A 24,155-nucleotide genomic window follows, 5' to 3' on the forward strand; every position below is an offset into this window, starting at 1 on the left:
AATGACATGTGATCTCTTTTAAGTATCCCAAATATTATTGAAAAAGTAGGGGTGTAAAATAAATACAAAAGACAGCATGTCATGCTACCAGGAGGGTTCCTCGAAGTCAATACTCAATAGGTAAGATAGTCAATTTGACTCATCACTCATATTAATTCGTTGAAAAATGCTAAATTGATTTCCTACAACACTGTTCAACGCATCCATGGTTGTACGCACACACCACTACGTCAGCAATGTCAAACACAGTGTTGTATGAAGTCAGTGAAGAAGGCTCTATTGAAAATACTGGTCGGGTGCAAGAAAACTCACCAAAATCAATTGGGTTTTGTGATTTCTATATAAACAAGTGATTTTTAATTATTTAAAATTTTAAATCATTACTATTAGAGTCGTGATTTTCTTACGCCCCATCTAACACACACCTCAAATGTGGCATGGGTTAGAATCATAAATTTTTTCCGTCGCAATACATATCTGTACATCCCCATAAATATGTGTAGTTTTGTATCTCGACGAGAAGAATCTATGGTTCTAGCACGTACCATGTCAGGGGGCATGTGTCAAGGGGGGTGTCAAAAAATCATTACATTTAATATTATAATGAGAGAAGGTGGAGTAGAAGTGGTTGGACACCAAAATTTAGGTGGTCATAAATGCCCTTACCTTTATGAGTCGCGCTAAACTAACCTTCTTGCTCTGACAGTACACAAAATCATAGATCTTTTTCTTTGGGATACACAAACAAAAAGATTTGTGAGTATGTACACATGTAATGTCAAGAGCGTCAATTTTAGCAAGTCAGTTTATCATTAATCTACTTTTACTTTTAAATGAGTCATGCTGAGTAACATTGACATTGACATCATTTCACACATTGCTTTGCATACAACAATAGATGCTTCTCACTAGTATTTCGATGAAAAACATTTATGATTTTGTACACGCATCAACATCAGTAATGTGTGAACGGATGTCAATTTCAATGTTACTGGAAGATTACAATTATATAGTTTAAAGATCTCCCTTTTTACATAGTTTAATTATATATAGTTTAAATGGCTGAAAAACATTAAAGATCTCCCTTTTTAATGTCCATTGAGATGGATGTGGACAGGCACTCGAACTTTCAAATTGATAAGGCATTCAAGCATGTTATCAAACCCACCATTATTCTTAAAGATGTAGATGTTGGGGTTGCAACTACTAGGACCTGGCACATCTTCTTGACCTCGGATTGATGTGCACTTTTTCAATTCCACTATGTTTATTCATTCTTATTGTTAATGTTGCTGATTTGGACTCGAGTTTGCCATTGAGATGGATGTGGACAGGCACTTGAACTTTCAAATTGATAAGGCATTCAAGCATGTTATCAAACCTTAAAGATGTAGATGTTGGGGTTGCAACTACTAGGACCTGGCACATCTTCTTGAACTCGGATTGATGTGCACTTTTCCAATTCCACTATGTTTGTTCATTCTTATTGTTAATGTTGTTGATTTGGATTCGAGTTTGTCTTGTCTGGAGTCGCCATCTAATTTAACATGATTCTGGTCCAATCCAACCGAACAGGGCACATCAAGGCCATTTCCTAGGCCTTGTGAGCACAGAGAATTCATTGCCCACTGGTTTCCCAGTGAAAGGAAGATGTGTTTATGAATTAGGCAGTCGAACTCTTTTAAGTTATTGTCTTTGGAGAACCTCTCTTGAGGGAGGATACTTGCTTGTTTGCAGGTTTTGATACTAAACTCCCACATAGTACCCAAGTTATGAACTCAAATTCCAGACATACTAAACAACCTCCATGAATTCTAAATTCAGTTAGTACCTACTACTGTCAATAGTACTACATATAACCTGGCCGATAGGATAAGATTTCTCTACTTTAGCACTTACAATCACTAACTACATTAATAGGCAAGAGGTTTCGGATGAACTCTACTTACTTTAGAGCACATAAACGGATAGAAAGACTAGAAAAGGGTACTTAGGATGATTTACCTGTAGTTGTTTCTTGCAATGCTTCCAAAATGTTATTTCTTTTTTCTCCTCCAGAGGAGGAGTTTAGAGATTCTAATTGCATCTTTGAACAGAGTAAGGTTCAATTTCCCTAAGATTTCTAGGATGAATACTAGAGTGGTAAAATTCTCCCAGATAATCAAAAGAATGGAGTCTGTCAAAACAAGCTTCTATAGGATGAGATTCCTGAGATACAGCCAGGTTGCCCTTTGAAGGAGATTAGTTATTATTTAACAAGACAGATAATTATAAAATGGTGTATCAATAGATATTATCATTACACATGACAACTAGAGTGTCCTAGAATCTTTAATCCAGCACCTTTCAATTGTTCTTTAACACAAAGGACTTTAAGTTCTCTGCATTTTTTATTTTTTTCCGATGGGAAGGTTCTCTATATTATTTCCAAGGCATGGAACTCAAATCTTAGTTGCAAATGCATTCTCATGTACTTTCATATAAATATTACAAAACCATTAAGTGAAGTTTGTTCTCATTCATCCTCAAAGTACATTCAAGTAAACATCTCTCCAAAATATACCTGAATTGAATCCATTTATCTGTTTTCACTTAGGTTAACAAATAGACTTTAAAATTATATAGAAAAATGTTGCTATACAAATTTTTAGCTTAAGTAACACAAATGGTAACCCTGTATCTGCTACTGCCACAAATATATCTAAGAATCCACATCATACTTTTAACTCAGTAACATTACCTCCATTTATCTCCTCTGGAAGTTGAACGATTTGATCGCAAAAGCAAAGATTACAGCAAAGATCACGGAAAAACCAGCCACAACAAAACCAGCAATACCCAATAAGTCACGCCTGTAACCAAACTTGTCCCTAAGAAAATGTCTTACTGGAACTGAGTGGACTCGATCTGAGAGATTCATGGATTCATTCACGTCACCGTACTGGGATGTCATGAGGCCGTATAGACTCCACGCAACAGGGTTTATCCAGTAATACCATCTCCACCATATGGGGATAGCCTGCAAAGAAAAAAAGCCAATTCAGTTAACATAAGAAAATGAAGTATCTGGGGGTTCTTCCAAGGAGGGTACTTCGACAGTATGGATGTTCATCTTGTCGTTCCAACTTGCCATAAATGTAATGAACAAGGGCTCAACCACTCAAATCGTGGTTCCTGCCTCGGATGGTTCACATTGAGGATTTAACCAGATTTACTAATTGAACGACCCTTCATTTTTCATGTCAACAATGTGGACAACAAAAACTCCATACCACACAGCCCCATCATTACTCACCTATTGAATGGATTATAAGTAAATTGTTTCTAATATAAATATGAAATTTATCAAATTGGATATTAAATAATTTAATAATTCAGCAAATAAAGAGAGGTTTTTTTTATTCTTCTAATTTAACCACCCAAAATTAGTACATATGATCCACTGGGTATAATCCAGTGAGTTATAAAAAAAAATGGACTTTAATGAGCACCAAAGGAGGAAGCAGTAAATGCCAGATCATTACCTTGTGAGCAATCATGAATCCACTGAAGAGGTTCCACAACATATAAAATGGAGCAGCAAGAATTGCCCCGACTTGATGATTGGGTGTGACCGCAGTCATCATCATCCCAAAAAATGTGAAGTACAGTACAGTGAAATACATAAAAAATATGTACCAAATGAACTTGAAGGTGTCCCACTCAAATGAGGCCATGGTGTAGAACACGGTACTGTATATGAGTGACTGGACAAACACATAAGGGAATTCAATGGCCACCTGAACACAAAAAAGATTGAAAGTATGCTTACCAATGGAAGGAAACATGTTTAGTGCAAGTTTAAAGAGAGAACATAGGGGAAAAGGCAGACCTGGGCAAATGCAAATGGTAGAGCTGAGTACATCCCTGCTGCTCTCTCTCGATATGAAACAAACCTTTCGATTGAAACCACGGGTTGAACAGAAGTGGCATTGGTAATTCCAAGAAACAAGACGGCTGCATACATGGACCCCATGGCATTAAAAAGAGCTTGCTGAGTATCTCTGCAAAATTAAATGGTACTCAAGGTATTAGATATCATAACGGAAAATGTAGAACCAGAACAAAAGTATGCAATAGACAAGGAGATGAGGGAATGAACTTCTAAATGTGAAGAAAATTACAAGTACGAGCAACATCATACTTTCTCCTCGATCAAAACTTGGTTTGCACCATATTGTACATAACAAGATTAATCAGTTAAGGAAGAAATTTGGGGGAAAAAACATTCTTCCCACCCTTTAAACATATGCTATAGAACACATCATCAAAGGGGGCTGAGACATCAGTTGCAGGCTATGACACTCCATTTTTATACGAAATTCCCATGTCAGTCACCGGGTTATACTCACATGAAGGACACATGCCAACAGACTTGACAAACAATCTCACTTAATATTTTTACATATATATGATTTCAATGTGTATCAGCTTATCAAAATATATTTCTTTAAAGTTTCTATTACACTTTCTCATTCTAAAATATCCATCAACATATGGAATAAACATTGGGACTTGTCAGTGTACTGGATTTGTGGGATTCGGTGTCTTAACACCCATACAAGTGTTGAACACCACCACAAGCTTGTGTATAAATATGAAGCATGGAATGACATTAATGAACTAGCCACTTGAGAAGACACTACATCAGCCTAGGGGATGTGGACCAATACTAGGTCTTGTTTTTTTGTTTTTTTTTTAATAATTTGGTCCTCTCATGCAGTGTACTAAAATCATTTCATTTCAGTAAAACAGGCCCAGCTATGATAGACGTCCAAGGAGAATCATATGAAAAGCAAGGATTGAGAGGAAATAAATGGTTCAATGAAGAAACCTTTTAGAACCAAATTTCCAACAGATCGTTCCCAACATCAAGGAGATGATGACAGTGTAGAAGAAACGAACAGCAGTGTATTGCGGGTTTCTCCAGTAAGATAAATTTTGCTTCCACAGACAAGCAAGAAACTGGTCAAGAAACGGCTTAGAGTATTTCGTTGGAAAGCTTAAATCTTTCCAATCACTATTCGGTTTGCTTAGACGCTCAACCAACTCTGCATTCCGCCTGAAGAACAGAAGACAGCACAATTAGATAAAAGAGAAAAAGGAAAACTTTTTGTGAACCCTGAAATCATACGTACTGAAATAGACTAGATCTCCGATAAATTTCAGCAAAATCAACACCAAGGCGACTTTCTTCAACTGATGAAGTAACCTCTAGCATCCACGCGGCTGGGTTATAACCCGACCTGATCTTTATCACTCCATCAATTGCCTAGAGACAAACATATATTCTTGCAATAAAAAACTAGGACATATGAATACAAATATTTCCATCTACCAGTTCCTCAAAATAAATTATGTCTTCATGGAGATACAACATAGCAAAACGCACCTCAAAAAACTGAATAAGCTTTTGGGAGTTAGCACCCAATGGACCTGCATAAATGAGCTCCCCTCCACGCTTCATAAATAAGAGCTGCAGACAATCAAAGAAATTTGAGAAGAGATCGTTTAAGTGTCACAATCCAATTATATTTAAATCAGAAGGTTTTCCTAAATAAAAAATATTGAAAGAAACATATGAAAAGTAAAAGAAAATGTTTTCAAGCACCATAGAACTATTCAATGTATAAGCAGATTTATACGAAGATTCAAAAAATTATGGTTGTATTTAGCGATTCAATAACATAGGCAGGTCGAAAGACACAAGCCCTCTGACTTATCAAAAAAAAAGACACAAGCCCTCTTATAGATATCCTTTTCCATTTAAAATAATAGTCACTTTAATAATAAAAAGTAATACGGCTACAATTAGTCAGTATGCATCAACACAGAAATTAACTCTAAAAGTGCTGTGTTGCTGTTACATACATAGTGACAAAATGCTCCAATTTTTTTAAAAAGCCGCAAATAATTCAAACTTCTTTCAATTGGCAATTTTATCGCGACTTCTTCACAAAACTCTGAAAAACATATTTTTATATTATATTTTAATACAAGTTCATTTAATATTGTGTTAAGTAACAATATATTTTTATTTTATTCCCAATTTTTTTCTGAATTTTTTCAAATTTTTCTGAATCCCAACTTTGTCAATATGGTTACATAGACTCTAAATTCCAGTAAAAAAAAACGTTTCATATCCTACAGGGCAACTTAGAAATGGACACACCCTCCAATGGAAAATATAATCCGTGAACAAGAAAGAACAGTTAAATAATAAAACTAAAAGAGAAAAGTAAAAAGGAGCAGCTAGTGTTAGGTATATGAAATCTGAAATAACAATTGACCTAAGTACACAAATGCACTCACAATAAAATTAGATACACCCAAAATATATAGATGACAATAGAATGTCCGAAAGAACCACACAAACAGCATATATATCCTAAAATAGCATAACATAGTGGAGCACTTCTTGTTATGTCGCTCAATCATGGCACAAACTTTGCCTCTCTTTTTTATAGGTAGCTGTCCTAAAGGTAAAGATTCGCCCCTGCTCCGTGAGATGACACTATTAAGGTATCGACAATCACCTCCCAGGATTAAGCAATAAAGCTCACTAAACCAGTAATATTTACGAGGAATTTGAAAAATTAAGCGGTGATTATTCAAAAGAAAATTAGAAATATCATGGATATCAAAGTAGGAAGAACATGGACCAAGAGCAAGAGAGGCCCTAACCCAAATCAATGTTGTTTCTCTAACCAAAACCACCCTTAGGACTCCAATGTTTCATAGAGTTGCAACTCCTAACAGCCATAAAACAACTAGGAGAAGTTAAATAGAAATAAATTAAAAGTCTTAAGGAATTTTATGTAAATTTTTTCCAAAAATATGGTCCACAATCCAACAAAACTCAATGCCCCGAGACCCACTTGAAAATCCTCACACAGTTTGTACCTCTTAGCAAGATCATGAATTATACCAATTTTAAAAAGTACATCATGAATTATACCGATTATAAATTTTCCATCCTCCATCTTGAAATCTATATATCATCATACTACCATGGTAGTGGCAAACAATCATGTTCATCATGTTGACATTATCATCATCATGTACCTGCCAAAAGGAATCATGTTCCTCAACTCAATTGTGTCTAGAGCCACATGTTTTATTATTGAAAGGGTTCATATCCGCTTTCACTATGGCAATCCAGGTGCATTTGGGACTTTCTCTCTCTTTTAAAACCTTCAACTTGTATATCCTTCTAACTGAGGTGGTAATTGTCCTTCATTGAATGTGTGAAACCATCTCAATCAACTTTCTCTTTGTTTATCATCTATTTAAGCTACTCTGACATTTTCTTGAATGTGTTCATTTCTAACTTTATCTTTCCTAGTCATGCTCAATTTATTAACATTCTTCATAAAGCTTGAAATAGCAAAATAAAATAATAGAGTAAATTGTTACGTCGCTAGATTGAGACAAACTTTGTTTACTATACTAAAGGTGAAATTCTCCCTTTGCTTTTCCCTGAGATGTTGTCAAGACGCCGGTTCTCACCTCTTAAGATTCAACAATCCACTCCATACAGCCAATACTATCATGAGGAGTTTGACGATCTCATTGGTAACTACGTCCAAAGAAATTTAAAAGTATTGTGAGTAATAACAAAGGAAGATGGACCAAGAGAGGGGGAGAGGGCTTAACCCAGACGTTGTCTTTGTCTAACCAAAAAGGCAAAAAACCACCTTTTATAGATGCGTTGGGCCTTGTATGTTTAGTGGTTTGTAATTGGTAGGCCGGAGATGGGTTTTCAACCCAAATCACATATCAATACTCACAAACTTTAACCAACTTAGCAAGCTCGTTTATTACTCCATTAAGCTCTCCCTTCAGGAATAATATAACTAAGGAAACCAACATACATAAATAAAAATTGTGTAACTACCTAAGCATAAATGGGAGCAATTTAAAAGTTTCTATAGATATTTCAACAAAAGTCTAAAAAATTGTCCATTGTCCTATTGAGCCAGTGGCACCCGCAACCCATGCCCAGCCGAGGGTGATGTAAAATGGTACTCATGCTCCTAGATGTGGATCTCCAACACCTCTCCTTAAGAGATTCGCAAGACTCTCTAACTAGTGACATATCAGTAACTCAATGGGTTGTTTTCTATACAATGTGGGACTAAAATTTCCTCAACAAATAAAACATGAAGAACGCTAAAAATATCTCATTCATAAATAACTTATAAGATTCACTTTCATACATGAATCTCAAGTGTTCACTGCCAACTAGGGGAACTGATAGAGATCTACTGTAATATAGGCCCCACAACTCATCCAAAGTAGGTCCCAACATGCCCAAATGGTCAAAGAAACACGGAAAATCAGAAAGTTATTATAAAAGAAGCACGTGTTAAAGAAAATGTAGCTAGTTTAAATAGAAATTTAAAAAAGAAAAAAAAAAAAAAAAGTAGTTTTGAAACTAACAGATAGTCTATGTTCCTAACAAGCATATCAATATGGAGAAATGGAATCTTCTTGCTAAAAGAAAAGGCATGTTCTGTTCTGCAGGTATACTAGAATATTAATAAGAGGGAAAGACCTCATCAAAGGATTCAAAAATGTCTGTGCTCGGCTGATGGATGGTGCAAACAATTGTCCGCCCGGTATTCACAATATTCCTCACAGTCCTCATCACAATGGCTGCAGCCCTGGCATCTAATCCTGATGTGGGTTCATCCATAAAAACAATTGAAGGATTGGCTACCAGCTCTACTGCAATTGTCAACCTTTTCCGTTGCTCCGTGGACAACCCATCGACCCCTGGAAGCCCAACCAAGGCCCCGCTTAATGAAGTGAGCTCCACAAGTTCCATCACCTCTTCAACAAAAATCTGCAAAAACAACACCATACAAATTGTTCCTAGTCCAAAAAGACACAACCATCCAACTTTTTTATATTTTTTATTGTTACCTTTTGTGTCTCTGAACTGACATGAGATGGTAACCGGAGCCAAGCAGAGTATAAAAGTGACTCAAAGACAGTCAAACATGGGGAATGGACATCATTCTGCTCACAATAACCAGAGATCCTCGCAAAAGTCTCTTGCTTTTTCGGATAACCAGAGATATTTATGCTCCCTTCAACAAGTCCACCAGTTTTTCTACCGGCTAAAACATCCATGAGGGTAGTTTTACCAGCACCACTGACTCCGACCAAAGCGGTAAGCACTCCCGGCCTAAATGCTCCAGTAACATTCACCAACAATTGCAATCTCTCTTCTACTATGCCCTGTTGCTTCAGTTCCTGTAGCAATACTGTATAAGAGAAGGCAAAAAGAACTGAAAACAAATGGCATACAAGGGACAGAAGTTGCATACGTACCACAGGCACATCAACGTAATAATTGATATTGCTGAAAGACATAGAAAGAGGTTGAAATGGAAGAACCATGCCTCTTTGTTCTTTACTATTTCTTACTGCATCAGTAGAACAGGAAAATATACTTGAGTTGGATTGAGAAGGAAAAAAAAAAAAAAAAGGCCGCAATAGGAAGTGATCGTACAAACCTGATAGAGAACCAGAATGTTGCAAATGTTGTCTCAGCTGAATGGCAGCATCTTTACCATTCTTTCTGTCCCTATCTTGATGATCTTCCCTAGATACAACAGCCTGTCGCTTGCCTAGTGCTGTAATGGGAAAGCACAAACTCACTTGGCTATCAATACTACTAGAAAAGGAATTCAAGTTGTAAATAACTTCTTCAAGAGGAGATATAGCTTACGATTGAAGTAAGTCAAGGAGAGTGTAAAGAGGATGTTGAATAAAAGAGTGTAACCAAGCAGTGCACCAACTCCAATCCAATACCAGTAACTTTCTGGGAATAGGCTGCGAGATTTCAATAATGCCTCACCTAATGACGCATTCATATGGATCCCAGCTCTCTACAAAACCCAACAAGAGTACTAGTTTTCATGAAGAAGGAAAAGTGTTATAGGCACAAACTATTATGACAAGTAGCAAAAAAGTGTTTCATTTTTTTTTCCCTTTACTGAAACATTCTTCCAAAATGAAATTTAAACCCTGTTCATAACTATTGAAAATAAAAAACACCACAAAATACTGATTCTAACAGAATAGGAAATGACTTTTTAAGAGATATTTTACCTCTTCCGGACAAATTTGTGTTGTGTAGTGCAATGGAATAAAATGAATTAAGAACTAAATGACAAAATTTTCTCAGAAAAGGCCAAAAAAAAAAAAATTTGAAATAATCAATTTTCAAAGTATAACCTTATCCCAAGAGTGCCCCAGAAATTCATTTACAGAAGCAGCATTTTGAGCGTACATTAAAGGAGAAACCCAGTAACCCCAAATCCACCAGCTTGGGATGCTATCTGTCACAATTGAAACAAAGGGAAAGTGAATTTACAGAGACACTAAAACATACAAGCATTAAGAGAACAGAGACAGCATTGACCTCTGGAAATGATAAATCCTCCAAGAGCCATGACAATCAACATTGCAAAAGATCCAAAAGTGTTGGCAACTATCATATTTCGACCAAGGGATGCCATCAAACGGAACAGCGATATAGACATTTGGTGCAAAAAGAAAAATAACAAGAATTGCTGAAGGAATCTGGCAAAGCATTAAATCAATCAGAGAACCCATTTTAGATTCTAACCTCGTGCAAAACTCCATCTAGGTACAAGACAAGCTATTACCTAGTTATTTGTGGATCATATCCAACTACATAATATGTGACCGCCACCCATAAACCAGACTCTAGAAGTGAAGTTGGAACACTTAAGATCCATGAAGGAAGTGTGTAAACCCAGCATGGATAGAAGTGCAAATCCCTATGCTTGTAAAGAACCGGAAGTTTGGCTACCAACATTGAAACCTCAGTAAAACCATTGAATAGAATCATAATCATAGAAAAGTACAATGCTCCAAGATATATGCCTCCATCATAAATTGTATCATGGTGCAGCTTAGTCCGAAAAAATACTGTCATCGTGATCACGGCGACAAACAGAAGCTACAAAACAGGAAAAAGTTCCCATATGGACATATATCAGCATTGGTTTAAGTGGCATAACAGTGATTCAGGATCTCAACAAATCAGACAGCAAAATTACCTGTATGAATTTGAAAACATATATAAATGAATTCCTTTTCATCAGTAGCTTCTGCCAAGAAAAGCTGGTCTTCAGAAGCTCAGCCCTCTTCATTCCATAGCTTGAATTTGATAAGGCTGCTGGATGATTATTAGATCTATCAAATGGAACAGCTAGTTTCTCAGACAAACTTCTACCAATATGGAATGAGCGAAAAGCTTCTGCAAACTTCACCACAGGTATGTACTGGTAAGGACAGTCAGGAACAGCCCAATACTGCTCTTGATCTTTTTTAGATGTGACCTATGCAAGGAGAGAGAGAGAGAGGAAAAAGCGAAGCCTCGTAAGATTCAGCCTGATACAATAAATCTACAGAGTCTAAACTCTCTAATTACTTACTTCTTGCAAGAAGTCAGCCACATTCTTTCGCTTGGGACATCTAAAACCCAAGAACAAAAAGAAGTCAAGAACAGCATCACGGGGTCCCTGGTATACAATCTGACCTTCGGATAAAAGAATAATATCATCAAACAACTCGTAAGTCTCCGGAGCTGGTTGCAAAAGAGAAATAATCGTGGTCCCATCAAGCGCATGGTTTGAATGCCTAAGATATTTTACGATTTGATATGTAGTTGAACTATCAAGTCCAGTTGATATCTCATCCATGAACAGTACTCTAGCTGCACCTACTAGTAATTCACCTGCAAACCCACATATCTCCCACATCTGTAAGAATTCAAGCAAAATTTTCTTGCTTTCAAGATATACCAAGAAAAAGAAACGTACCAGTAGTAAGGCGCTTCTTTTGTCCCCCAGAGATTCCTTTAAGCATTTCATCTCCCACCAAAGTGTCAGCACAAACGTCTAACCCTAAAATCTTTGTAAGATAAAAGTTGGATTTTTGAGGAAAAAAATAAAATGAAAGAAGCTATATTATACACTAACAGCAGTAACGTAACCAAGGTAACTATGCATTGAAAGAATTCGATGGAACAGCCATAGGTTATTTGAAATTTGATATGGCAGCCTATAGATTGCTCAAAGATTTTTAAATTGTATAACTTCATGAATATTCATTGGAACTTGGTAAACAATATAAAAATAATATTTAGAAAGATCAGGATTTTCAAATGATACAGAGAAGTTTGATTCCATCCCCCACCCCCACCCCTCATTAGGCTAGCAGTTTCTCTTCTAATATAGACATCCTCAAGGACAAAGGACAAATAAAGAAACCAAAAACCTTTTATTAATGTAAATAATAACTGAGCCAAAAAGAAATGGATGAATCAAGATTTTTCAGAAAGATTTTTAGCATGTGACCACACATTCCTAATACATATTACTGATTTTTTCAAAATTCTCAAAATTAGTTCCAAATGGAGAACTACTTAACATAATGAAGTACGAAAAAAAATACTGCCAAAGGAAGGCATATCTTTTCCATGACCATGGTACTCAAGCTTGCACTTCTCACAGAATTTCCCTTTTTTTATCCTGCAATGAATATTTTTCACAGAAAACCTGGTACTCATGTTTAGTTGTAATGTTTTACAAACCGAGACCGTATACTAGTATGAGATTTCAATTTTGTAGCTAATATTACCATTGCAGACAACAAAATTCACAACACCTAATGCAATACCTTCAAAATGTACTCCACGATAATGCTTGTCTTCTCTCCCCCCAAACCTAATGCCTAGATAAAAACAAATAATTGTAAGGAATCAATTGGGCACCAACTCTGAAGCAAAAAAATAATAATTCTTGACTGATGTCATTTACCTTCATGAATATATCAAGATCTTCATCAGGTTTTATCCCAGCATTCTTCTCTCTTCTGGAGAGTTCCAAAAGCATATCTACGGCAGGTATTCTTTGTTCAGCTTCAAGGTTACAAAAAAATATTTATCCATATGTATCAAATGTTTCTTAGACTTACCATATTTGATTCCTACACCTTGACAACGTCCCGAAAACTCAAGAGTCTCCCTGACTGTCATCTCTGCTACATGTAAGTCCTCTTGACTAACATAAGCAGAGGTCCTCTGAGGAACAAATTCATTTAGACCATGTCCATTATATGTAATTTTCCCTGACATCTTCAAAGCATTTCAATGGTATTAGTGAAAAAGAAACAGATGAAGAATTCAAGGGAAAATTATTAAGCAAGGTTAAAATAGTCTCTTTAATGTTATTTTCTTATTGGGGTACAGATGTAATTTTTCCTTCTTTATGTTAATATATTCTTGATGGAGAAGTGGGGACTGCACATGATTGGGAGGCTCTCTTTTCATTTTATTTTTTCTCCTTCTCTTCATCCATTTTCTTTTTCCTCCTCTAAAACCCAACTTAAACTACAGAAAACAATTATGCCATTTAGTCATCAAGGCGCAATTGATTTCATGGCATTCTGTCAAGTTAGAATACCCAGATCAAGGGAAAACACCTTAGTATCTGATGTGACAGATACAAACTTGGTAAGGGAGTGGGATAAGCCTTGAATATGACCCACTCTCATTTAATAACGTTTTCCTTTCACCCATCAACTCTCCACTGCAAACTCTCCTCTGGTCCCACCTTCACAACAAAAAATGCCCATCAACTACATGGCAGATTCCAACAAGATTCTTATTTCTTCTTTTCCCATATTGTGAATGTCCAATACAAATATATTGATCAATTTCACTTCCAAAGTCTTCAATTGAAGTTGATTTACAGTCCAATTCCACATTCAATCCATCTCTTATAAAAAAGATTACCTATTTTCTTCCTTTTTCACAAGGAATATTAATGATTGAGAAATTTTGGGATAAAACTAATTAGGCAACGATATTCTTATGTACAGAGCAACCCATGAAGTCAAAATTGTTAGAAACAATTTCTTATTGAAACTAGCTAGATTAAAAAAAAAAACATTTCAGTCTTGATCCAAATCTCTCATAAATTTAAAAGGTGATTATTTGCCTGATTCGAGTTTATGAAGTATAAAACGACTGTCAGTATAATAATTTTTAAATTATTGAATCTTACGTTAAATTAGATTAAGCTAGCTAGTAGTTTTATTCATCCTTCATGTCACATTGGTTAGTTTGAACTCTAAATTACAAAAATAAGAATCTAGGGAAGAAATTCTATAAAATTAGTGATGGACACAGACCACCATATCTACATCTGCAAGCCTTTTACCCATATATAAGCTAACACACCTTGTATTTGATATCATGCATAGTGACAAAGACGCTATTCGGGAATAATTCGGCAAAGAAAAACTGCGAAAAAAATCGGGAAAAGTCTGTAAAGTTGGAAAAACATCGGAGAAAAGTTGTTTTTTAGAAATCCCTTGTTCTTTTTTTTCTTTTAGAATATATTTATGAGTAAGACTAGTCTTATTAACTTAGTAAGATTCCAAATCTTTGTAAGGGTCGTTAAACTCACCTTGTAGCATCCAAAAACATGATCAAATGCCACAAGGACGTAAAGGACAAAATTCTATGAATTTTGAAGAAAAAAATAAAAATAAATAAAAATTACTTTGCACCGTTGAATTGTAATTTTAAATTTAGGAGTTCGATAGCCATCCATTTTTAAAACCTTGGATCAAGTTCAAAAAAAATTGTTCTTTTGAATGTGTTTTTTTTTTTTTTTTTTTTTTTGAGTTTTTCCGTGAAATCTAGAGGCATGTAGTGTTGGATTGCCAATGTGGTTATCCATTTGAGCTCATCAACCCTTAGTAATGGTTGAAATCTTACTAAGTTAATAAGGAAACTGTTTTTCTAACAAAAAAAAAAAATTTATTTAATTACATATGACATCTCCGAGGAGGTATTCCAAATATTAATAAAAAGTATGGACGTGAAATTAAGCCACGTGTCAGTTACGAGGAGGGTTCCTCCAATATTCAAGAACAACTCTTGAACATCTGAAGGTGGAACCAAGGCGAAGGGCTACCAATCGAAAGCAAGTACAAGCTTAATTACATCGACCCTCTCCTCAACTCCCGAAAGAAAGAATTAAGTGAAACCCGCATCTTGAAAAGTGGAAACGTTTCACGTTTATTCGTGTTTTATTTACAAAAAAACGTTGATTTTTTTTTTTTAATATTTAAAAAGCATGATTTAATCGGTTGATGAGAATTTCATATTTTTTCAACAATAACAACAACAAAAAACGTGACTTTTGTCACTATGTCATCACGTACTTATTTCCTTATTATATTTATCAGAAATTCAAACTATAGGTGAGTCCAATTATAATCCATGTTAGAAATTCAGCAAAGTTTGAAACCAATGCAAATCATCGAGTCACCGTATCCCAGTAAGAAGGGTGCTGTTACCTATACCTGATCTCATTCAGGAGATCTCCGACACCTGTGATTGTTTACATAATCACATCCAAGTAATAATATAAATATAATAATATGCATAATTTCCCTTGCAGATGAACAATAATTGTATACCTGCAGAGTGGATCCAAGCCTTCCAGCAAGAGCTAAAAGCAATGTCGTCTTTCCAGAGCTTGGAGGACCCAATAACAGGGTCAACCTACAAAACAACAACACATATCAGCACCTATGAAGACCTAACATCAATTCCTCAAGTGAGGTTCTATAGAGGTTTAAATTTTTACCTGGAAGGCCTAATAATCCCACTAATGTTATCCAAAATAGACAATTTTTTTCTCCTGCCTGGGAAAACTCTTAACTGCCTCAAAAAAGCCTTGACATGATAATAAACAGATAACCACTAGTCAGGCCCACTACCAAATCTGATCCATAGCTTTATAACAGTTATAAATTAATCAATACTACCTCAGCCATGTTAAAAATGAAATTTGGAATAGTTGGCAATGCTCTGCTTCCAGTATGGACATAAGTTTGGACTTCGAGATTCTGAAATCTAACCTCAATCTTGGGAAATTCCAAATCTACTCTGCAGTGGCCCAAAGAAGAAACACACAGGTCACACAATTATATGCAAGGCAACTCGCAGATGACAACATAACAAAGATCACTATTGAATGTTTTGAAATTCAGACATTAGAACATAACATCCAAAGTCAGAAAGGTGGATCAAATAACACAATACGCTTCCACCCCCACCACCCACCAACAAAAAAAAAATTAGAAGAAAAAAAAAGGAAAATTCTTAGACCAAATCCAAGAATTTTTTTTTTTTTTTTTTGGAACAACCAAATTATACAAATAAATAAACAAAAATACTAGAAAATTAAGAGGAAAGAGAGAGAGTTGCATTAGAAGTAAACAATAAACAAGTGTTTTCTCAAGTTAAGAATAAAATTACATCTCTAATGAGAGTTTCATGAAAATTAAATCTAAATTATAGTGGGAAAATGGATTAATTTACCGGACAGGAAAAGAATTAGGGCCTGTTTGGATAGCCATTTTCCAGAAAAATTATATTTTTAAGAATCATTTGAGGAAAAAATTGTCTTTTTTTTTTTTTGGCGTCCATAGCGTTTCAAACAAGCCCTTACAGAGTTACAGTCCCCCCAAAAGAACAGAATTACCCAATTTGAAAAGGAAAAAAACAGGATCGCAATTAAATAAAATGTAAACGAACTTAATTTCCAAAAACATTTGAGAAACGAATCAAACGATAAAGAACGCAAGAATTCTCAAAGAAATAATTCGAGATTTACACATCAAATCTCTGTCTCATTCGAACGAAGAAGCGCTCGACATCCTCATCAACGGCACTGACCAAGCGATCCAAGATGAGCTTCTGTTCCTCGACCTGAAGATTTCTCAGTTCGATTTCTGAGAAATCTCCATCAATGTTCCTGAAAATACCTCTCCGAACTCGATTGTAAGTCGGTAACCTCTCCAATGCAGCCCATCTTAGGGCCTCCTCGTCGTCTTCATCTTCTCTGTAAGAATTCGACCTCGAGAACGCATTCTCGGAAGAATAATTCCACATAATGGACTTTGATTTTCTGTGACAGAATCGTACGGAGACGAAGAAACCCTAACCCTAGATGGATAATTAGGATAAGTGGAGGAGGAGGACTGATAAAGATAACGGGTATTTAAAGTAGGCATGATAAGATTGGTGGGTGTTTCGGCTCAACGACTTCGAAGGCAGAAGTTGGTTGTTGAGCTCAGCTGCATTAATGGCGATCTCTGTCTCTGTCTCTGTCTCTATTTTTCTCGCTTAATTTCTCTAAAAAGCAATTTGAGGAGCATAAGAGACGTTAATGGAGATTACGAGATTTATTCCCCTGATATTGGGACCACGGTTAGTTGTATTGTAGCCTTACGCGGTATTTTTTTTATCTCTTCGAAAGATTAAAAAAATTATTTTGGGGTGCTTCGGACGTGCCCCGCTTCGTTGTAGTCAAATATTATAAACAACTTTTTTTTTTTCCAAACTGATGCGATGCCCCTTGACCAAGGTTTTGATTAAGAAAATGGCAAAGTAAATTACCTAAATGCACTTGTTCTCAAGCTCGATCAAATAACACTTAATTTTTCTCCTAGAAAATTTTGCATTCTCAGGTCGTTAACCACTAGGGTAAAGTATTTGTAGTTTATTCAATCTCACCTCCAATCCATTGTCTTTAATACATCAGTCATGATAATCTGACTACCCCATGTAACATACTCAATTGACTCCCCTGATGACATGTGCACGAATCGTGCATCTATACTCCTCGATATAAACAAGTTCACATCCTCATAAAAAAGTGCAATTGTGTATCCTAAGAAGTATAGATCTACTATTCTAGCTCATGTCACGTCGGGGAGGGGGGGTCGATTGAGTATGTCACGTGAAGTAGTTAGATTATCACGATTCTTAATATATTGTAGATAATCTTTGATATTTTTCTACGCAAAAATTCATCATTCGCCTTCTCAAAAAAATCTTGTCTTAGTTCTTAGGGTTTGAAAGATGAAGTAGGTTAAATCTTAAATGACCAAGGAAAAATGTAAAAATCTTCTAATCCGAAAATTTAGAGAGCTTCTATTACCACTCCAAATTTTACTAAGAGCATCCCAACACGTGTGCTAATTCTTTGTTAATATCATATGGGTAGGGATACTCTTAGTAAAAGTTGATGTGACGATAGAATATCTTTAAATTTTAAGATAAGATATTTCTAACCAATTCATATGAAGTAAAACACCATTGATTTTTTATCCAAATTTTCATCAATCTTGTACTTATCCAAAATTGTTATTTCGTTATTGCAAATTGAAGGTTGACGAAGATGGAATATTAAATATGAAGAAGGTAAAATACTTTATATTAATGTTGAATATGATTGATTTATTTTATAAAATAAAAAAAAAAATCAGTTAGGAGTTGAAGATGAGGGTATTTTGGTCATTTACTTCGATCTCTCATAAGAGATCTTGGCCAAAAGGTATCATAAAACAGAGGGGTACCTCAAATATTGACTAGAACTTAGAGAGGCATCTCCAAATTCCTAGTTTTTTATTCTATTCGTAGTCAAGGCTAAATATCAAATTATAAATTGCCACGTATAGTAAACATGATAATATTATTGGCATCGGGAACATTCTAGCACTCCTCTTTACCTAAAGCAATTAGAAAGAGTGAGGGTTTTACAGTTTTTAATTGTTTTTAATTAAATTACAGTTGTAAAGTAGCGTTTAACTTTAATGATTCAAAAAACGGTTGGGCGGACGAAGAATTCTTAAGATTTCAAAACGAGGTTATCCTGAGGAAGAGGTCCTCCTTAGCTTTCCTACTGTTGGATCGTCCTCTAGCTATTTTTTCGATCCCGACGAAAATAAATGCCATCGCTTGTAGTTCGGAGTTCGGATAGCGTAACAAAAGCTTAGTTAGAAAATTTACAGCGAACATTACATATTTTAGGACACGTGCCCCCGTATAGAATATGACACGCGGCGTATTACTGAAACTAATGAACTATGGCCCACACTTTATCAATCGGCTAGAACCATGCCTTATTCGATGGTTCTTACATTGAATTTCAGAATTTCTCATTAATAGCACTGTTCCTAGGTAAAATATTATGTTTTTTTTTTTTTTCCTACGGAGCGTAGTCATTTAATAGGACTGCCGATGAATCAAATCATTCTTGATGAAAGGGTCGCCTTACTATAATATTGGATTAAGTTTAAATTAAATGGGTCCGATTCATCAATGAGTCTAACATATAAATTGTAGGGGACCGAAATGTTCCCAAGTTTAGAGAAACACTTTTTGGATTGCAAGCTATTTGTTGAAATGTATGAAAGATTTAAGAGATTTATAAAAATAATTTATAATGCAAAAATATTTGAGAATGTAATCAAGCATTTGTAAATTAGATTCCAAAAAAATCATTTGCATTTGCAAATGATTCGCTTCGTACCAAGTAAGGCCTGAGTAATTATTTATTATAAATAAGAAATAAAATAATATCCTCATTCATCGTTCTATGATAAAAATGCGATATTCATAAATCTTTCCAATCCACAATTCTTAAAATTATCTCGACAGATCAAAAGTTATGATTCACATAATGAGTAAGTAATGACATAATTAGCAAGTTGGGCATAATGGTCAAGGCCTTCCTTAAAAAAAGAAGAGGTCTCGGTTTCAATCCCCTGGTTAGCCACACACAGGGGACTTATCCTGACTTTCATGGTATGTGTAGTATGAGGTGAGTTGCATGTACCAAGGGATTTGAACTAGATATAACACTCTAGAAAACCAATGGTCTCACCCCTGCTAGTCGGGCCCATGGGTCCAGATACCCTCATCACCAATGAGTTCGCCCCTACTAGTTGGGCCCACTGGTCTGGACACCCCATCATTAAAAAAAAGAAGGTATTATTAAACATCACGTGATCAAACATTTTGATGTCTCATCGTGGTGATGTGCAAATAAGAAGTATAAAATAGATATGAGTTGATATGACAAGGAGATTTTTTTTTAATTTTAATTATAGACAAATGTAAAGGATTTTCATTTTAAGAAAACTAATTATTTTACAATATTTTTACTGACTTAGTCAATTGGGTATAATCACAAGATTAATGGAACTAAAGATTGTTACTTGGACTCCATCATCTTACCGAATATATAAAAATCATAGCTGAAAAAGATTTGGCACCCAAATTAATATAAATATCTAACAATGATCCAATCCAATAAGAATTGGATCAAATAAATGATCCCATCCAACCCTTATGAGAGTGATTCGATATCCCAATGGACCCTAAAGAGAGGGTTAACTAGCAACATTTGGGTTTGGACCCCATGGGGTCAAACAAATCAATGTCCTTCACTGTTGGAAGTTTTGATTGGTGATCTCAGCCATTGGATACCAAGTCCTAAAATATCACCTGGGGCTACGTGCAAGTACCGATGTTTTTGGTACGTTTGGGTGGTTGTTTTTGTTAGACTAAAGGAAAATGACGTAAATTCCTTGATATTTAAAAAATAAGTCATTTTCTATCAATAAGAGTAAAATGTTTGATTTGGTCTTTAAAAGCTCAAAAATTTGGATGGAAAAATTAATGGCTCTTATTAAAAGTTGAAGACGACAGCATTTAAGTTGTTTAATGTTAATCTCTCAAGGGAGGTTGTAGTTAATGGGTATGCCATTAGTTTGAAAACTCAAAATATTCACTATTTTTTCTTCCTTCTGGTAGATCGAATTTAAGACTCGGTGGCCAACACCGATCTCATGTTGCATCAAATGATCCAAATAAACCAAACAAGAGCCAATTCGATCCTGAATTCCGATTTGGCATCTATCTCAAGTTGAGTTGAAAAATCCAAATCCGAACCAATGTGTATGTGAAATCAGATTTCCATATTGGAATTTTTCCTTATAAAATCCTAAACCCCCATCTATATATTTGGATTCATCCTTTGCGTTGATGTTTACCTTCTTTTTGTTCTTTTTTTCCCCTCACATTGACATTTTTGTATCTTGGCAAATATTGACAAGTCATTTCAACAAGAAATTGAATAATCAATGAAAGTAGAAGGAGGCATTGAATGCGTTTGATTGAAATTCCCAACTTTGAAGTATGCTAAGAGGATGAATAGCTTGACACCATGTGTACTGAAAAGTTACTACAAAAAATAAAACACTTAAACTGTTCCCAAATTTTGTCTTAGAATTTTGTCTGAGTGACCAATCACTTTTGCCCATCTAATACACATGGCATCAGGCCATTGGTTCATCAGCTTACCACATAACTTTAGAGACATCAAATCTCAATTCTATTTGGGACCATGGACATCCATTTACCAAGCATTATATTTTATAAAAAGGGTAAATTACACTTTCACCCTGCATGGTTTTGTATAATGTTGTGTCAACCCCCTAACATTTTAACAATTGCACTTACCTCTCCTATAATTATGTATAGGTTCACTTACTCCTTTTTCTGTCTACTTGTCATTGGTTAACAATTAAAAAATGAATTTTATCTTTTATAAAGACCATTTTACCCCTTTAGAAATGTTAATCTTTTTATAACAAAAAAAAAATCCTCGTAAAAAACTGTATTTATTTATGAATGCTTTGAAAGATTTACTTTTATAGTTTAAAAAAATATATATTTATAAAAAAAAGATAAAATGAGAAGGTAAAATAGTAAAGTACCACTTGAACTTTGACATCATGAGTGAAAGGGGTGGTAAGTGCAATTGTCAAAATGTTAAGGGTTCAGGATTTATTTTTATAATTTAAATTTTTTTTATATATAAAAAAGATAAAATGAGAGGGTTAAATGCCAACTGAATTTTAACACCACATGTGAAAGGGGAGATAAGTGCAATTGTCAAAATGTTATGGGGGCAACATGAAATTATGCCAAACAACAGGGGGTCAAAGTGTACTTTACCCTAAAAAAAACTAGTGGAAGAAGTAGAAAACTATTTAAAAACAAAATAAATTTCCCTTTTTTAATCATGGCATTATCTCATACTAACTCTTTCAAAGTTATTTCCTATTTAATTGTTTATAATAAGTGTTTTGACTATACTATTTTTATTTTTATTTGTAATTTTTTCTTCTTATTCTTATGTTCAAATAATGTCCTTATATGAAATTCTTGTTAAAAAACACGTGTAATCAAAATAAAAAAATAAATCAAAAAATCAAACACAAGATGCAATCACACAAAGAAAGGCAGAGATTTTACATGATTCCTTCTATATTGAGGTATATCCACGGATCACATCAATTTCACTATAAAGAAAAACTCGCAATATAGATTACATTCTTTCACAAAAAACGAGAAATATAAATATCCTAAGAAATCTAGTTAGGATTTTACATAATATTAGTGAAATTATGAAAATACCCTTGAAAACTTTCTTTTAGGAACTTCGCCCCCAAACCCCCCTCAAACCCCTAACGAGCTCACCGTTGAGTTCAATCAGTGTGAAGGAGTGACTTGATTTCCAATATTATCAAGGTCCACAAACCACAACAATTCTAGGGTTAATGGTAATTTTAAATATTATACATGTAAAATGAGGCAAAATAAGGTCTTAAGCACATGAGCATGTAGGATGATCGTCGAACACATGTGAGTATACACATTAGGTTAAAATAGTTGAGTGAGGTGACTCTGATTCTTACCTTAATCGAGTTTACAGTTGTTTGGAAATCTTTACATTAACAAGAAATAAAGAAAGAGAGATACGTAAAAAAAAAAAAAAAAAAAGAGGTAGGGAATCTAAAGGAAAGAAGATAAAGCTAGTTTTCAAGAATATTAAGTTAAAACTAATGATTCTTTGAATTATATTCCTTCCAAATAATTTTGGGGGTCTTATTTATAGAAGCTTAGAAATGTACAAATGGACAATGATGCTCTTGACTTTAAGACTAATCTCGTCGATAGTAGCATGTATCAAGAGTTAATGATAGAGTTTATGGTTCTATACACACCTCCACTTTAGGAAAGTGCAAAATGAAGGAAATCTTTGAGGTGACTTCAGCATCGTTCTTGGTGATATATAGCAAATATGTATGCCTAATTACTTAATGTTAACATGTTATCCTCTTCTTTCTTAAGATTAATCGAACATAAATACTTTTTTCAATAACAAAGTAGATCCGACAATATTTTGGAATCATACCTTTTATTTGGTCCCAAGAGTGTATAGGTTCTAGGGTTTGACTTGATTAACCCACATATCACATTATATGAAAGAATAATGATAAATTGACTCTCCCTTTTGACAAACACCCCCTAATCTCTCCTCACATGATTCATCGGGATGCACAACTGTACATATAAATAGGGATGTATAGTTGTGTATTCCGAGAAAACTCTATGCACAGCCACATGGGGAGAGTTTGGGGAGTATTTGTCGTAGGGGGAGTTAGAAAATCACGAGTTTATGTGAAATCCCATTGGTCCATTAGACGCACAATAGCAATCTGTTCCATGTGTTATATGACTTGAAATATACCATCTACTCATTTTTAAAACTTTTAATACAAAGTATTGATTAAAGACCAACCACATCATTTAATATGTAGGCGAAGTTAGCTACTAAGGTTCATTGGCTGTATAGATTGACTGATAAGGATTGATGAATTAGAGTGCACTGTAAACCATCAGCACCAAGTGGCAAGTGGTAGAGGTAAGGTGCATTAAGGACGATGTACCACAAGTCCCATAGAACCCATAATTAAACCAAAAAAATAAAAATAAAAATTTAAGTGACCTAAAATGTAAAACATCTGACTCACGGGGTACAACAGTCCAAAGCCAAGTTGGTCCCGACTACAAGGACTTGTACGAATTTCACACCCGAACTCATACTTCCTTGTGCTTGTCCATAGATATACTGTTAAAAGTAACTTCTTCATCAAGTTGTGGCCCATTCATTAATTAGGCCCCATGCATGTGGGTCCATCTGTTCCACACACCACACAGAGAAGCATATAATGGAGGTAAGTAAGATTTGTACAGCAAAACAAAATGTGCCCTTTGGAAAGATTCATCTTGTGATTTCAATGATGGAAGGACTGTCAATGGGTAGGATTCAAATGGGACTAATTTCTATAGT

The 24,155-nt window shown here is 34.9% G+C and overlaps 1 protein-coding gene across 2 annotated transcripts; it reads right to left on the reverse strand.

The window, feature by feature from the left end:
• Positions 1 to 2,541: 2,541 nt before the first annotated feature.
• ABCG32 (pleiotropic drug resistance 4) lies at positions 2,542 to 17,294 on the reverse strand. 2 transcript variants are annotated; one of them, XM_086454683.1, is made up of 24 exons: positions 16,779 to 17,293; positions 15,928 to 16,048; positions 15,747 to 15,835; positions 15,577 to 15,661; positions 13,060 to 13,219; positions 12,903 to 12,979; positions 12,763 to 12,816; positions 11,904 to 11,994; positions 11,517 to 11,818; positions 11,139 to 11,420; positions 10,722 to 11,038; positions 10,475 to 10,635; positions 10,288 to 10,391; positions 9,779 to 9,938; positions 9,564 to 9,683; positions 9,379 to 9,473; positions 8,968 to 9,300; positions 8,597 to 8,887; positions 5,432 to 5,515; positions 5,178 to 5,311; positions 4,874 to 5,101; positions 3,872 to 4,043; positions 3,525 to 3,779; positions 2,542 to 3,019 (listed from the first exon to the last, which is right to left on the reverse strand). In XM_086454683.1, exons 1-24 carry the CDS (start codon positions 17,054 to 17,056, stop codon positions 2,747 to 2,749), a joined length of 4,266 nt encoding a protein of 1,421 aa, XP_086310809.1. In that variant the 5' UTR covers positions 17,057 to 17,293; the 3' UTR covers positions 2,542 to 2,746. The 2 variants fall into 2 exon arrangements, with proteins under 2 accessions (XP_086310809.1, XP_086310803.1); XM_086454677.1 differs by having other exon boundaries at positions 8,968 to 9,473; positions 16,779 to 17,294.
• Positions 17,295 to 24,155: the final 6,861 nt, after the last annotated feature.

The sequence above is a fragment of the Akebia trifoliata genome, chromosome 1 (assembly GCF_017979445.1).
Source record: "Akebia trifoliata isolate Shusen 1 chromosome 1, ASM1797944v1, whole genome shotgun sequence".
In the NCBI taxonomy this organism is placed as follows: Eukaryota; Viridiplantae; Streptophyta; class Magnoliopsida; order Ranunculales; family Lardizabalaceae; genus Akebia; species Akebia trifoliata.

Bases quoted from the DNA above. Each gene is read 5' to 3' on its own strand.
- ABCG32 (XM_086454677.1), bottom strand. From the start codon at position 17,056: ATGTGGAATTATTCTTCCGAGAATGCGTTCTCGAGGTCGAATTCTTAC. The intron at 15,662-15,746 runs GTAAAAATTTAA...GTTGTTTTGTAG, and splicing joins GGGATTATTAGGCCTTCCAG to GTTGACCCTGTTATTGGGTC. The intron at 13,220-15,576 runs GTATACAATTAT...AATGCTTTGAAG, and splicing joins GGCTTGGATCCACTCTGCAG to ATGTCAGGGAAAATTACATA.